General features: G+C 37.9%; 1 protein-coding gene across 1 annotated transcript in view; it reads left to right on the top strand.

The window, feature by feature from the left end:
* Window positions 1–342: 342 nt before the first annotated feature.
* The window catches only part of CPB1 (carboxypeptidase B1), a 39,663-nt gene continuing 23,621 nt past the window's right edge, over window positions 343–16,384 (top strand). The window contains exons 1-3 of the mRNA XM_019934127.3: window positions 343–413; window positions 522–597; window positions 8,145–8,269. Of these exons, the coding sequence (XP_019789686.2) occupies window positions 343–413; window positions 522–597; window positions 8,145–8,269 (272 nt within the window). The remainder of the gene's footprint in view (window positions 414–521; window positions 598–8,144; window positions 8,270–16,384) is intronic.

Here is a 16,384-nt window from a genome sequence, read left to right as displayed (position 1 = left end):
CACCTTGACTGGGATGTCAAATTCTACAGACTTTGTTCTATATAATTCTCAAATCAAAAAACTGTTAAAGGCTATAAAATAGATTTTATTTAAAACTCCTTTACCTCCAGACTATTCTAGGTCTGACATCCAAATCAGACAGGCTGAACTTCAGATTATTTGCTGTTTCCACAGGTGTTAAGAGAGATATACTCGCAGACTTTACGCATCTACCAGGGCAACAATGCCAGGAAAACCTTTAATCAAGACTTGATAGTGCCTATTTGCAATCCGGAGAAGTAAACAAAGAACACCCCAATTATAAAAGCAGGTGAAACCCACCAAAAGACCTAATCAGGCACAATGCTGGCGTTCTTGATTCTCGTGACTGTGACCCTAGCCTCTGCTCACAATTCTGGTGAGCACTTTGAAGGGTAAGTGACTGACACCTTAAATGAGAAGCACTTCTTTGCTAGCCAAAAAATTTGAACACATTACCCAATTTTAAATTTTCTCTCCTTCTTCTGTATTTCACCATTCAGGGAGAAGGTGTTCCGTGTCAGTGTTGAAAATGAAAATGACATCAACTTACTCCGTGAGTTGGCCAGCACCAGGCAGGTAAATAACAATTCTATGCTATAGGGTTTCCTTCACACTTATTTTAAAATCTTAGATTACACTATGATTCCATCAAAGGAAGAATGACATGAAATATTAACTATAGCGCTTTTGTAGCAAGAAATAAAAACTTGAAAAACATTTAGTGCCCCCATGCCTTCTTTTTCTGCCTAAATTAGATTGCCATAAGCCCTATTATAAATCCAGGGTAACTTTTAAACAGCTTCCAGAGCATGACAACTGAATGAGCTGAAACTGTTGCAAAGGTCATAGAACATTTAATGTACAGTAACTTCCCTTCTAAGGCAAAAGAGAAAAATGATGAGCTTGGATATTACAGAAAAACTGGGCTTTTGTCCAACTTGATATTCATTTCCACATCCCATGTATCATCTGTTCTCTTTGATTTTCTTTCATTCCAAATCAAACAGCTTGAGTTTTCATGACCTTGATTCAGGCCCTCTTAATGATATGGCATGAAGGAGGTAAAGAAGGTAAAAAGCCAGGAGTGATTTTCATATTTTACTTTCAAGAAACCAAAATCTCTAGGCTACTTTATTTTAAAAAATTCACTGTATATGGGATGAAAACTGACAGTTTTAATTTTATATATATAGTGTGTCAGGAAGCTATTGCTGACCACAATAGTTTACTTGATCTAATGCTATCTTTTCATGAATACAGAAACCAAAATATTCTACTAGCTCCTAAGTATCTATCTATCCATCCAACCATCTATCTTTCTATAGTTATCTTTTTAGCTTTTAAGGTGTGGAGGAAAAAAGAAGGTAAAGAGTGTCATAATCTGAAACAAATTCAGAAGGTTAGAATTGAAAGATAATATAAAGTCATCTACTGCAGCCTTCCACTCAAATTTGAACTTCCTCAGTGGAAACAGCATCCCTGGTTACTAGCCCTGATAAAAACTGTTTGAGTATTTCCAAGAATAGTAGGAATACTGCTTTTTCAAGGTAGCAAATTTGCCTTACAAATCTTTTTTTTTTTTTTTTTTTTTTTTTTTTTTTTTTTTTTTTTTTTTTTTTTTTTTGCGGTACGCGGGCCTCTCACTGTTGCGGCCTCTCCCGTTGCGGAGCACAGGCTCCAGACATGCAGGCTCAGCGGCCATGGCTCACGGGCCCAGCCGCTCCACGGCATGTGGGATCTTCCTGGACCGGGGCACAAACCCGTGTCCCCTGCATTGGCAGGCGGACTCTCAACCACTGCGCCACCAGGGAAGCCCTTACAAATGATTTTAATCGTTATACTGAGCTGAAAGCTACCTTCTCTATCTTTGACCCATTGGACCTAGCTGAGTCAAATACTGTCTCACTTCTAAGATTTATCTTTTCCGGGCCTTCCATCATTTCTCTTAGCACTGGTTTACAGACACTTGATCATTCTGGTCACCTCTGAATATAGCTCAATCTTTCTGTCTATATTTCTTTTTTAAAATGCAGCTCTCAGAATTGACAATGGACCTCCAGGTGTGCTCTGATTAATACATACTGTAGGACCATTGCCTGCTTTCATTTGTAAAGCAGACACTTATTAATGGGGCCTAAGATTCTTTTTAGCACCTTGAACAGTTAGAATGCTCTTAGCTTACAGAACACCTATTGCCGATCAAAACTATTAGGCTATTTTTTTCTCACATGAATCACCCTCAAGCAAGGTATTCTTCCTTCTATACTTGCCTAATTGATTTTTTAACCTAAATGCAGGATTTTAGATTTACTCTGTTAAAAATTATCTTGATAGCATATTGAGACAGTTTTAAAAATTAACTCACTCATCCAAATAATTCTTTGCCCTAAGTTTGTATCACCAGCAAGTTTGATAAACATGCCTTCTTGACTTTTATCTTTGTCACTGATAAAGGAAAAACATTAAGTAAGTCAGGGGTCAGCACAGAATTAGAGGCACCCTTCATGGTTCGTTCATTTAATACCTATTTATCATGAGGCTCCAATATGCCAGACACAGTGTTAAGTAAGCACTGAAGGTGGTTCATTAACCAACTCTCCTTGGATGAGTTTGCTCTACTACCCAAGTTACTGTGGTGTTACCTACAGCTAACACTGTGCTTTCCAGCTTGTAAAGAAGAATATAAATGCACAGACTTGGTCAAAAGCTTTGCTAAGATCCAGATTCAGCATCCTATCAGGCTAGTGGTCTCTTTCAAGGATAACATGAAGTTAATTGGGCTTGACTTATTTTTTTTTTTTTCTTTTTTTTGGCTTGACTTATTCTTGCTTTAAACCGTGCTGGCTCCCAAGGATCATGGCTTCCTTTTCTGAATATTCACAGTCCATCTGCTTCCAGTTTACTTTGCCAGTATCCATGCCAGGCCCCTGGAGCTCCCGCTCCTGGTATTCACGTGTCTTCCTGTTCACGAAATCCAAGACATGCCCCCTCCACTCCTCAGTGATCCCTTCAAGCTCTGATTCCTCCAAGATTGCTGAGAAAGTTCTGCAATCACATCCTCAGTATTTTTTTAGTTACCTAAAATTCAGCATTTTCTGGTGGCCAAGAGCAGAGAATCCGGACTCAGACTTCCTGGGTTCGATTCCTGGCTCTACCACTTGCTAGCTGGACCTTGGATGCCTCTCCGGGTCTCAACTTTCTCATTTGTCAAATAAGGAGAATAAGAGCATTTACCTTACAGGATTGTTGTGAGATTTAAAAGAATTAATATAAGTACTCAGAAAGAACTTACACAGTAAAAACTATGTAAGCGTTTGTTATCATTACTGTCATTAGATCCAGGATTTTGAGTGCAATTTACATTACCAGACTAATCCCCTCTCTGCTTATCTATCCTGGGCCTCAATGTTCTCTTTCCAAAGAAGGTTTTTCTGCTAAAATCATAATATTTGAAAATTTCTTTACTTATGGTAATTTCATCTCTCAGTAGAAGTAGAAAAAACAAGAGATAGTATAAAACTCCTTAGAAAAGACAAAAGCCAAACAAGAGGTCAATCTGGCTACTTCCTCTCTTCCAGCTGCAAACATACTTTAGCTCCAAGCAGTGAGACTGCGTGTTTCTTCTTTATTCATTTTATTTCCAACATGATTGAAAAAGAGATTTTTAATCGACAGATGAACGGATAAAGAAGGTGTGGCACATATATACAATGGAATATTACTCAGCCATAAAAAGAAACGAAATTGAGTTATTTGTAGTGAGGTGGATGGACTTAGAGTCTGTCATACAGAGTGAAGTAAGTCAGAAAGAGAAAAACAAATACCGTATGCTAACACATATATATGGAATTTAAAAAAAAATGGTTCTGAAGAACTTAGGGGCAAGACAGGAATAAAGACGTAGAGGTGGAGAATGGACTTGAGGACACGGGGAGGGGGAAGGATAAGCTGGGACGAAGTGAGAGAGTGGCGTGGACTAATATATACTACCAAATATAAAATAGATAGCTAGTGGGAAGCAGCCGCATAGCACAGGGAGATCAGCTCGGTGCTTTGTGACCACCTAGAGGGGTGGGATAGGGAGGGTGGGAGGGAGATGCAAGAGGGAGGACATATGGGGATATATGTACACATATAGCTGATTCACTTTGTTATAAAGCAGAAACTAACACAACATTGTAAAGCAATTATACTCCAATAAAGATGTTGAAAAAAAAAAGGAAGTTTTACTCTCCTTAGCAATCTTGCAAGTGCAGCATATTCTGGACTGTAGCCTTCCTGATAAGATCATTACAAGGGCATCTAGTCTTTGTATTCATCCTTGGCCGTGTGTCCTTCCTCCCTGCTTTTGAACATGTCCTTTTAAAAGTTGAATGTATTGGAGAGACCTGTGACCACAATGGACTCTAGCAGCCTCCCTCTTTCCATATGTAATTGTATAGGAAGGGTTTCATTTTTATCTCCTTGTTCCTTTATTGGAGACATTCCCCACAAAACCTACTCTCTTTTCGCAGTACTTTCTTGAACTCTGTTTCTGTAGTTTCAGGTGCATGCCCAAGGTAACTTGGTTACAGTCTTCCAATGTTCCCAACACTTCCATTATGATTGTAAGCTTCTCCCTGCTGTCTGGAACTAGGCCTAGAGTAGAAGTCATTTCCTCTTCCAACAAGAAAGGAAAATTCCATCAAGATAAAGGAAGAGTCTATCATATGCTCAACTCATAGTCAAACGTAACGTGAAGAAACAAATTTGTGTAAATTTGTGAAGAACCAAAATTCCCCAACACAAATATTTATTCTTTTATGAATCCTTCTTTTTCCCAAAAGAATTTAAGGTGAATACACTACTTGCTTTTGTGCTGGTTTTGTAATATATTTTAGGAAAGACTCTTTAAATATTAGCCAGCTGGCTGATTAAGTTGACATTCCCACAGTGGTATCACTTAAAGATATTCCTTTATCTTCCAACAAATGGTTGTCACTCAGGTTCCTGGATTTATAATTTTATAACCTTAGTTTTATAACTCCTTTACATATAATAATTCAATTCCCCATATCTCATATCACATATTTTACTCCACTTCCATATTTTAAACATAGATCTCATTCACAAAGTGTTGGTAATTACCGAAATTTATATTTATCTCCCTGTACCAATATTTTAAGTTCATTATTTGTGACCACACTTAATGCATTGTAAAGATCTATAAGGCTATAATGTTGCTCCTGATTTTTGGCTCCGTTTCTCCTAAGAACTGGGGACTAACTCCAGGTTACTAAGTCTGCATCATATTTGCCGGACTCCATAGTGTTGGATGTTGGTATGTTTGCTGACCAATTTTCTCCTTGTCAAAGGAGAGTTTTTACAGGACCTCAGGTTAGGTCTGCAAGTCTTCTGTCAAACATGCTTATGAGATTTCTCTACCCCATTTAAGAATATATATATATATATTCTTAAATGGGGTTGAGAAATTACATATATATATATATATATATATATATATATATATATATATATATCTCCCAATATTTGGCAGAACCAGGACAAACGTTTGTACAAGAGGTTAGACGATTAGGGAAGGCAACTTTCAACTTAATATCAGAAGGAAAACCATCAAAAGGCAATTAGGCTGTTCTGAAGTAGTACTAGATATACTCAGGATTGTATCAGAACCATCACCAAGGATATTGTGCAGGTATTTGTCACTCTAAGTGGGAAGCTACCATCTTAATGTAGGTTCTTCCAGAGCAGACCCTTAGACAAAGATTCAAGGGCAAAGATTTCATTTGGAAAGTACAGGGAGCCTGGGTAGACAAGTGAGGAGTGATACAAAGAAGGGAGGGCAGCAAACAAAAGGGGCACTATTAAGCCAGCTATCACAGAGGATGACTAGAGCTTAATCCTACAGAGAAATTCCAGGAAAGGGTGCAAACCACAGGCATCAAAATTATCCCACCTGAGAAATGACAGATTTGGAATATTTAGACATCAACTTGCTAGGGTCATTGGTTAAGCACTTCTCTGGAAAGAGTTATTTCTTTGGCACCTCCTGCCTGCTGCGAGCTGTTAGGCTTTTTCCAGTTTGGGGGAGTTTTCAAGCACAGAGATGCACATCTTGGCAGTGGGGAGTCTCCTGAGCACGCTAAAAGGCTCCAGTGTTAAGTATGAGTGGGGCGCTGTCAAGTTGCCTACAGATGCTTGGAGGACTTTATGTGCTTTACCAATTCTAAACCTCTGTGTCTGTAATAAAGATACACCTCCCTCTCCCATCCCACCGTGGAATGACAGGCATTTATTAAGAACACAAATTCAGAGTTAACTTTTAAAAATATGCTTTCTCCTATAATGTGCTTGTCTTCATGGCCCTTCTCTTTACAATGCTGGCTAACTAGAATTCATCACCAGCCCTTGCTTTCTCTGTCTTTATCATGATAAGCCTTTATACTTCCTCCACTCCTTTTTTTTTTTTTTAATATTTATCTATTTATTTATTTGGCTATGTTGGGTCTTAGTTGCAGCACGCAGGATCTTCGCTGTGTTCACGGGCTCTTCATTGCAGCGTGCAGGCTTCTCTGTAGCTGAGGCATGCGGGCTTCTAGAGCATGCAGGTTTAGTTGCTCCTTGGCATGTGAGATCTTAGTTCCCCAATCAGGGATCAAACCCACGTGCCCTGCACTGGCAGGCAGATTCTCAACCACTGGACCACCAGGGAAGTCCCCCTCCACTATCTTTTAACCTCTCACCTTTATCCTCTCATCTTTGACTCAATAGATCACATTCTGCAGCCAGTCCTTGTCAAATTATCAGTACTCTCTCTTTCCAATACCTTAGTGACAACCATACTCACACTATTTTTTCTGGAATCCCTCCTGTGTAATCCTAATGTCCCTGCCTCCCATTCCCCTGACCTTCCCTATGACCCTGACTCATGATTCAGTACCCTCTAGACATCTACAGAGGTTTGAAGATTACCAGGACAGGATATAGGCACCTGGATTCTCCACAGGTATATCTAAAATTGAGTCATCTTATTATCTTACATCAGTTTCTATTTCACAACCTCTAAGTGTGCCCAAACTCCCTTCTAAGTTCCAAAGCAATGGTCCTAAGTACCACCACCTGTCATATCTCCATCCTGAGACTAGCTCATAAATATCTAAACAGGTATTGAGTGAGAAACAGGGCAGAGAAAGATCCAATGTCAGGGTCACCTCAGGTTTCTAGGCCTTTACTCAGCTCAAGCAAAGAACAGAAAAACAGAGACCTGTGAGAGGTGGAATGTCATTGGTTAATATTTTCCCAAGGGAAAAGGAGATCTGAAACCACACATCCACAAAGAAAAACATTAGAATTATCAAATATGTCATACTACTTTTGTGCACAATTTCCTCTAAAATCTCCCCACGTCTGATTTGCTCACTAGTGTATTCCTTGTCTCAGGCACAGAGCCTAGCACATAGTAGGTCCTCAGTAATAGCTGATGAATAATTGAACAAATGAAAATGTCCGCACATTATTGGATCCTCAAGAATATTTTGTTTCTGGCCATGGTTCCAACATAACCACTGTGGAAAGATACATTTTTCCTCCCTGATGGATCCCCCACAGGTCAGGGATGTTCTTGGCTCCACACATTACTATGACTTGTATAGCACTGAGTTCCAAGATAAACTCATAAAATGAGTCCATTAAAAAGTAAGAGAAAGCTCAATTTCTCGCTTTTAAATTTTGTGGCTCCAGTTAATTCAGCATCATTCATTCAGCACATGCATCCACTACCACAAACATTGCTATCACAATAAGCAACTGTTCTAGAAAATCAATAAATAGAAGAGAGCAGTTATAGAATACTGCCATTAACTAGCATTATGGGAGATAATTATATGCTCTTCATGCTTGTTCATAATCAATTAATGCTGTGTATGTATGTGTAAACACTTTTATTGACATCTAACTGCTTGGTCGCAACTCTTATTCATTCAAGGGAGAGATTTTTAAGAGATTTCATGGATAATTTGAGTCTGAAAATAACTCACTGGAGTACAGCAATAGTGTGCTTGCTGGTGATAATTCGCCCATTGAATTATAGGCGTCCAGTACAATACATCTTATTCCTTATTCAGATTGACTTCTGGAAACCAGATTCTGTCACACAAATCAAACCTCACAGTACAGCTGACTTCCGTGTTAAAGCAGACGATATTTTCACTGTGGAAGACTTTCTGAAGCAGAATGAACTACAATACGAGTAAGTTTATGTTTTATAGTTATGAAAATTCTCTCTCATGTATGCTCTCATCCTGGTCTCCAAAAAAAACCTGAGAAGATAAAAATAAGACCAAGATAATGGCTTCCCCAGGGCCCCACAGATAGGTCATGGCAGAGCTGGCCCTGAATTCCAAGTCTTAAGATGTCAAGTCTGGTAGATTTTGTGTTTAGTTATTGCTCTAATAAAAACAGGTTTGACTCTTGAATCCTAACTCTTTAGCCACATATTTGACCTGCTAATGGTTTACAAGTGATATATAGACTAAAGGCCAAACCGATGGATATTCTATTATCAGCCCAACACAGTTTTAGTGCCAAATCATATCAAGTCTTCTTGCCAGGTGATCACCAGACCTATTGTGAGCCATGAGGGTTCTTCATGCTCCTTTAGATTAAGGAACAGACTAGAGTCAGACTGAGTGGTCCTTCTCTCCTTTTTCCTCCCAAAGTCCCCAACTATCTCTAATGGTAGGAGAAGGCATGGAGAAAAGGACTGAAAGAAAGGAAAGTGGTTCCCCAAAGACCTAGAGTAGAGTTGGCTAAGCTGATCACTCCATGAATCTTCCCCAAATACCGCACTGATCCATCTAAGCCTTTTAAGATGAGAATGTCCTCTAAGTGGAGACAGTTGTCCATCTGTTGATGCAACAAATAGATAGTGAGCATCTACATATAACAAATGCTGAAAAAATAGATAGGGCCCATCCCCTTCAGAGGAAAATGAACAAAGAATTACAATATGTGTAACAGATGTCAAGAAGAGTAAAGAGCTGGAATTGCAGGGGAATAGATCAAGTCTAGGGATCACGGAGGGCCATACTAGGAAAGGAGGCTTCAGCTGAGAAATAAAAGACGAGGAGTTAGCCAAACAAAGACAATGAAAAAGCATAGTCTAGGTAGAGAACAGACTATATGTTAAGGCTTAGAACCTCCCTCAATCTGCATTTGAGGGAGGGAGGAAATGAGGTCTTTAGTCTAAAGCAGAGTTTTTCCTCCAGAAAGTGGATCAGCAAGGAGCAAAGAGACAATCTCACACTCCAGTCTTGAACATTCAAATGTTTATCCAACAATCCCCTACCATAAGCTCAAGTCTCCATTATATTTTGAGAAACTGTGACCTACATAATTTTAACAGATATTTTCTCTTATTTTTCACATCCTAAAACTACAGAATAGTATTTATGCTAGTAAAGATATCAGAATTGTCACCTATAAAATCTGCATCTCCATTAGAAGAAGTGGTACAGCATAATGCAACAAGCAAATGCCTTGGGAAAAAACAGACAAGGCTTAAATCCTGACTCTGCAACTTCCTGGCTGTCTGACCTTGGATAATTTGCTTAACCTTTCTGAGCTTCCCTTGTCTTTATAAGGAAAGAATCCTTCTAACCTTATCTTCATAAAGTGAAGATATGTATAATGCCACTCTCAAAGGGCTGTTGTGAAGATGAAATAAAACAATATGTAAATAAACTTCAACTGATACTTTTATTGCTGTGAATGCTGCTATAGTTTACTCTTGTACAAAGAGGTAGATTATACATCTTTTAAAGGTCAACAGAAACTGTTTTGTTTAACCCCATTATCATGCTTCACACAGCTTAGCTATCTGCTTCTGCTTGAGGGAAGTGTCAAAATGTGACCTTAAGAATTGACCGTCTTTTTAAAACAAAGATATAATACAGTAAGTTTCAAAATGTGATTAAGATTCACGTCTGTGATATTTTGCTCTTTTTATTACACTAGGAAGGACTTCTAAAATCCTAGCCTATAGGAGCCCTTAATAATATTCAAAAAGATGAGTTTCCTTATAGTTCTTTAAGAAAAACAGAAGGAAGACCGGTGACCATAAGCTAACCCTAGCCACCTGAATTGACATCCTAATTCTACTCAGAACACAAAGTAGTAAAACACCTTCCAATCAGGTAACAAGCTCCTTTTACCGGGAGGAAAATTCATGTCTTTTTTTAATGCGTAAACGTTTAGGGAATTGTGTATAAATGCTGTCTCACGTAGAATATAGGATGTTCCCTGAAGGCTAAGATCTTGTTAATTTTTGCTTAGCACATTTGTGGCATATAATTTCCTAAATATTAAGTAATAATAATAACTCCCTAGAAATCCTGGAGAAGCACACCAGCAATATCCTTGCCGGGGCTGCCAGCAGTCCCTGTGCATCCCATTATTACCTCATGTGGTAACTAATATGTGTTTAGATGGTTTCCTGCTGGCAAGAATTTGCAGTTGTTTTTTCTATGTAACAGGAACCATCTACTGTACAAGTTCTACCAAAATAGCTTTTCAGATTTTTCAGTGGTTCCAACCCTCTTCACTAAGACTTTCATCATTTGGTAGTTTCAATCAGATTCTGAATTACCATGGGAAAAAATTAAAAATGTGTGCACCAAGAAAAATAACAGAATTTTTAATAGATCTTTATTGGAGTGTAATTGCTTCACAATACTGTGTTAGTTTCTGTTGTACAACAAAGTGAATCAGCCATATGCATAAATATATCTCCATATCCCTTCCCTCTTGAGCCTCCCTCCCATCCTCCCTATCCCACCCCTGTAGGTGGTCACAGAGCACCGAGCTGATCTCCCTGTGCTATGCGGCTGCTTCCCACTAGCTACCCATTTTACATTTGGTAGTGTATAAATGTCCATGCCAGTCTCTCACTTCACCCCAGCTTCCCCCACCACCCCATGTCTGCAAGTCCATTATCTAAGTCTACGTCTTTATTCTGCCCCGCCACTAGGTTCATCAGTACCATTTCTTTTTTTTTTAGATTCCATATATATGTGTTAGCATATGGTATTTGTTTTTCTCTTTCTGACTTAACTTCACTCTGTATGACAGACTCTAGGTCTATCCATCTCACTACAAATAGCTCAATTTCATTTCTTTTTATGGCTGAGGAATATTCCATTGTATATATGTGCCACATCTTCTTTATCCATTCATCTGTCGATGGATAGTTAGGTTGCTTCTATGTCCTGGCTACTGTAAATAGTGCTGCAATGAACATTAGGGTCCATGTGTCTTTTTGAATTATGGTTTTCTCTGCGTATATGCCCAGTAGTGGGATTGCTGGGTCATATGGTAATTCTATTTTTAGTTTTTTAAGGAACCTCCATACTGTTCTCCATAGTGGCTGTATAAATTTACATTCCCACCAACAGTGCAAGAGGGTTCCCTTTTCACCACACCCTTTCCACTATTTATTGTTTCTGGATTTTTTTATAATGGCCATTCTGACTGCTGTGAGGTGATACCTCACTGTAGTTTTTTTTTTTTTTTTTTTGGCGGTACGCGGGCCTCTCACTGCTGTGGCCTCTCCCGCTGCAGAGCACAGGCCCCAGACGCACAGGCCCAGCGGCCATAGCCCACAGGCCCAGCCGCTCCGCAGCATGTGGTATCCTCCCGGACCGGGGCACGAACCCGTGCCCCCGCATCGGCAGGCAGACTCCCAACCACTGCGCCACCAGGGAAGCCCCTCACTGTAGTTTTGATTTGCATTTCTCTAGTAATTAGTGATGTTGAGCATCTTTTCATGTGCCTCTTGGCTATCTGTATGTTTTCTTCGGTGAAATGTCTATTTAGGTCTTCTGCCCATTTTTGGATTGGATTGTTTTTTTGATATTGAGCTCCATGAGCTGTTTGTATATTTTGGAGATTAATCCTTTCTCTGTTATTTCATTTGCAAGTATTTTCTCCCATTCTGATGGTTGTCTTTTCATCTTGTTTATGGTTTCCTTTGCTGTGCAAAAGCTTTGAAGTTTCATTAGGTCCCATTTGTTTATTTTTGTTTTTATTTCCATTACTCTAGGAGGTGGGTCAAAAAAGATCTTGCTGTGGTTTATGTCAAAGAGTGTTCTGCCTATGTTTTCCTCTAAGAGCTTTATACTGTCTGGTCTTATATTTATGTCTTTAATCCGCTTTGAGTTTATTTTTGTGTATGGTGTTAGGGAGTGTTCTAATTTCATTCTTTTCCATGTAGCTGTACAGTTTTCCCAGCACCACTTATTGAAGAGACTGTCTTTTCTCCACTGTATATTCTTGCCTCCTTTGTCATAAATTAGGTTGACCATATGTGTGTGGGTTTATCTCTGGGCTTTCTATCCTGTTCCACTGATCTATATTTCTGTTTTTGTGCCAGTACCATACTGTCTTGATTACTGTAGCTTTGTAGTATAGTTTGAAGTCGGGGAGCCTGATTCCTCCAGCTCTGTTTTTATCCCTCAAGACTGCTTTGGCTATTCAGGGTCTTTTGTGTTTCCATACAAATTGTAAAATTTTTTGTTCTAATTCTGTGAAGAATGCCACTGGTAGTTTGAAAGGGATTGCATTGAATCTGTAGATTTCTTCGGGTACTATAGTCATTTTCACAATGTTGATTCTTCCTATCCAAGAACATGGTATATTTCTCCATCTGTTTATCTCATCTTTAATTTCTTTCATCAGTGTTTTATAGTTTTCTGAGTACAAGTCTTTTGTCTCCTTAGGTAGGTTTATTCCTAGGTATTTTATTCTTTTGGTTGCAGTGGTAGATGGGATTGTTTCCCTAATTTCTCTTTCTGATTTTTCGTTGTTAGTGTATAGGAATGCCAGAGATTTCTGTGCATTAATTTTGTATCTTGCAAGCTTACCAAATTCTCTGATTAGTTCTAGTTGTTTTCTGGTGGCATCTTTAGGATTTTCTATGTATAGTATCATGTCATCTGCAAACAGTGACAGTTTTACTTCTTCTTTTCCATTTTGTATCCCTTTTATTTCTTTTTTCTTCTCTGATTGCCATGACTAGGACTTCCAAAACTATGTTGAGTAAGAGCAGTAAGAGGGTACAACCTTGTCTTCTTCCTGATCTTAGTGGAAATACTTTCAGTTTTTCACCACTGAGTACAGTATTTGCTGTGGGTTTGTCATATATGGCCTTTATTATATTGTGGTAGGTTCCCTCTATCACCATTTTCTGAAGACTTTTTAACATAAATGGGTGTTGAATTTTGACAAAAGCTTTTTCTGCATCTATTGAGATGATAATATGGTTTTTATCCTTCAATTTGTTAATATGGTGTATCACATTGATTGATTTGCATATATTGAAGAATCCCTGCATCCCTGGGATAAATCCCACTTGATCATGGTGTATGATCCTTTTAATATGTTGTTGGATTCTGTTTGCTAGTATTTTGTTGAGGATTTTTGCATCTATATTCATCAGTGATATTGCTCTATAGTTTTCTTTTTTTGTGATACCTCTCTGGTTTTGGTATCAGGGTGATGGTGGCTTCATAGAATGAATTTGAGAGTGTTCCTCCATCTGCAATGTTTTGGAAGAGTTTGAGAAGGATGGGTACTAGCTCTTCTCTAAATATTTGATAGAATTTGCCTGTGAAGCCATCTGGTCCTGGACTTTTGTTTGTTGGAAGATTTTTAATTACACTTTCAATTTCATTACTTGTGATAGGTCTGTTTATATTTTCTAATTCTTCCTGGTTCAGTCTTGGAAAATTGTACCTTTCCAAGAATTTGTCCATTTCTTCGTGGTTGTCCATTTTATTGGCATATAGTTGTTTGTAGTAGTCTCTTATAATCCTTTGTATTTCTGTAGTGTCAGTTGTGATTTTCCTTTATCATTTCTAATTTTATTGATTTGCATCCTCTCCCTTATTTTCTGAATGAGTCTGGCTAAGGGTTTATCAGTTTTGTTTATTTTCTCAAAGAACCAACTTTTAGTTTTATTAATCTTTGCTATTGTTTCCTTCGTTTCTATTTCATTTATTTCTGCTCTGATCTTTATGATTTCTTTCCTTCTATAATGACATTGGTTTTCTTTGTGCTTCTTTCCCTAGCTGCTTTAGGTATAGGGTTAGATTGTTTATTTGAGATTTTTCTTGTTTCTTGAGGTGAGACTGAATTTCTATAAACTTCCCTCTTAGAAATGCTTTTGCTGCATCCCATAGGTTTTGGGTCATTATGTTTTTGTTGTCATTTGTTTCTATGTATTTTTTTCTTCTTTGATTTCTTCAGTGATCTCTTGGTTATTTAGTAGTGCACTTCAGCCTCCATGTATTTGTGGGTTTTACAGGTTTTTCCCTGTAATTGATTTCCAGTCTCATAGCATTGTGGTCAGAAAAGATGCTTAATACGATTTTCAATTTTCTTAAATTTTCTGAGGCTTGATTTGTGACCCAAGATGTGATCTATCTTGGAGAATGTTCTGTGTGCACTTGAGAAGAAAGTGTATTCTGCCACTTTCAGGTGGAACGTCCTATAAATATCAATTAAATCTATCTGGTCTACTGTGTCATTTAAAGCTTGTGTTTCCTTATTTATTTTCTATTTGGATGATCTGTCAATTGGTGTAAGTGGGGTGTTAAAGTCCCCTGTTTTTATTGTGTTACTGTTGATTTCCCATTTCATGGTTGTTAGCATTTGCCTTATGTATTGAGATGCTCCTATGTTGGGTGCATAAACATTTATAATTGTTATATCTTCTTCTTGCATTGATCCCTTGATCATTATGTAGTGTCCTTCCTTATCTCTTGTAACAGCCTTTATTTTAAAGTCTATTTCATCTGATATGAGTTTGCTACTCCAGCTTTCTTTTGATTTCCATTTGCACGGAATATCTTTTTCCATCCCTTCACTTTCAGTCTGTATGTGTCCCTAGGTCTGAAGTGGGTCTCTTGTAGACAGCATATATATGGGTCTTGTTTCTGTATCATTCAGCCAGTCTGTGTCTTTTGGTTGGAGCATTTAATCCATTTACATTCAAGGTTATTTTTTTTTCTTTTCACACACACACACTGTATTTTTTTTACAACAGATAAACTGACACCAAGCATTGTAAATGGATGACCACAACAAAAGCAACAATGATTGCAATTACCAAACACAAAACACATTCATACTATGTCATAATATTGACATTCAGTCCTGTAATCCTCCACTGTAACAGCTCCTTTACTTTGCAGTGAAAACTGATTTGTATATTTTTTGCCTCTGAGTCCTTGTGGGATTTTTTTTTAATTCAAACAGAAAGTCACAAAAATTATAATCATCCTCATCAGTTCACTCAGTCCCATGTAACTAATTTTTTTCATCTTGATCTTTTGTTAGCACTTATATGAATTCATCAGTTTTCCATTAGAGTTCTGAAAATGCTTATTCATTCAGTTCAGCAGTATAGTTACCAGAAACCTGTACTTGTCAGAGTCTTTTCCATGAATTCCTTGAAGATGAAACCCTTTTACAGGAACATTTTTGCAAAAGCATCAGAGTATACCCAGAACTATCTGTAAATGACAAAAGACTTAAAAGTGACCACGGTTAAAGATTTGATGAAAGTTCGTAATAATGCAATTGACAAGGAAATTTAGTTATTTCTGAGATATACATTTTAAATAACTAGAATTATGACTTATAACATTATACCAGAACATATAAGATTTTTAGAAATTTCATGTAATGTCTGAAACATTTATATTAACATATTTCCATACAAATAACCCAAAGAAAGTTTAGTATTATTTGTTTTTTGTTTGTTTGTTTGTTTATACTGCAGGTTCTTATTAGTCATCAATTTTATACACATCAGTATATACATGTCAATCCCAATTGCCCAATTCAGCACACCACCATCCCCACCCCCCGCAGCTTTCCCCCCCTTGGTGTCCATACGTTTGTTCTCTACATCTGTGTCTCAACTTCTGCCCTGCAAACTGGTTCATCTGTATCAAGGTTATTATTGATATGTATGTTCCTATTACCATTTTCTTAATTGTTTTGGGTTTGTTTTTGTGGGTCTTTCCTTCTCTTGTGTTTCCCGCCTAGAGAAGTTTCTTTAGCATTTGTTGTAAAGCTGGTTTGGTGGTGATGAATTCTCTTAGCTTTTGTTTGTCTGAAAAGCTTTTGATTTCTCTGTTGAATCTGAATGAGATCATTGCTGGGTAGAGCAATCTTGGTTGTAGGTTCTTCTCTTTCATCACTTTAAGTATATCCTGCTACTCACTTCTGGCCTGCAGAGTTTCTGCTGAAAAATCAGCTGATAACCTTATGGGGATTCCTTTGTATGTTATTTTTTGTTTTC

This window comes from Tursiops truncatus, chromosome 4 (assembly GCF_011762595.2).
Source record: "Tursiops truncatus isolate mTurTru1 chromosome 4, mTurTru1.mat.Y, whole genome shotgun sequence".
In the NCBI taxonomy this organism is placed as follows: Eukaryota; Metazoa; Chordata; class Mammalia; order Artiodactyla; family Delphinidae; genus Tursiops; species Tursiops truncatus.
Note: the sequence above shows the minus strand (reverse complement) of the source record. Positions and strands in the feature narration are given on the sequence as shown.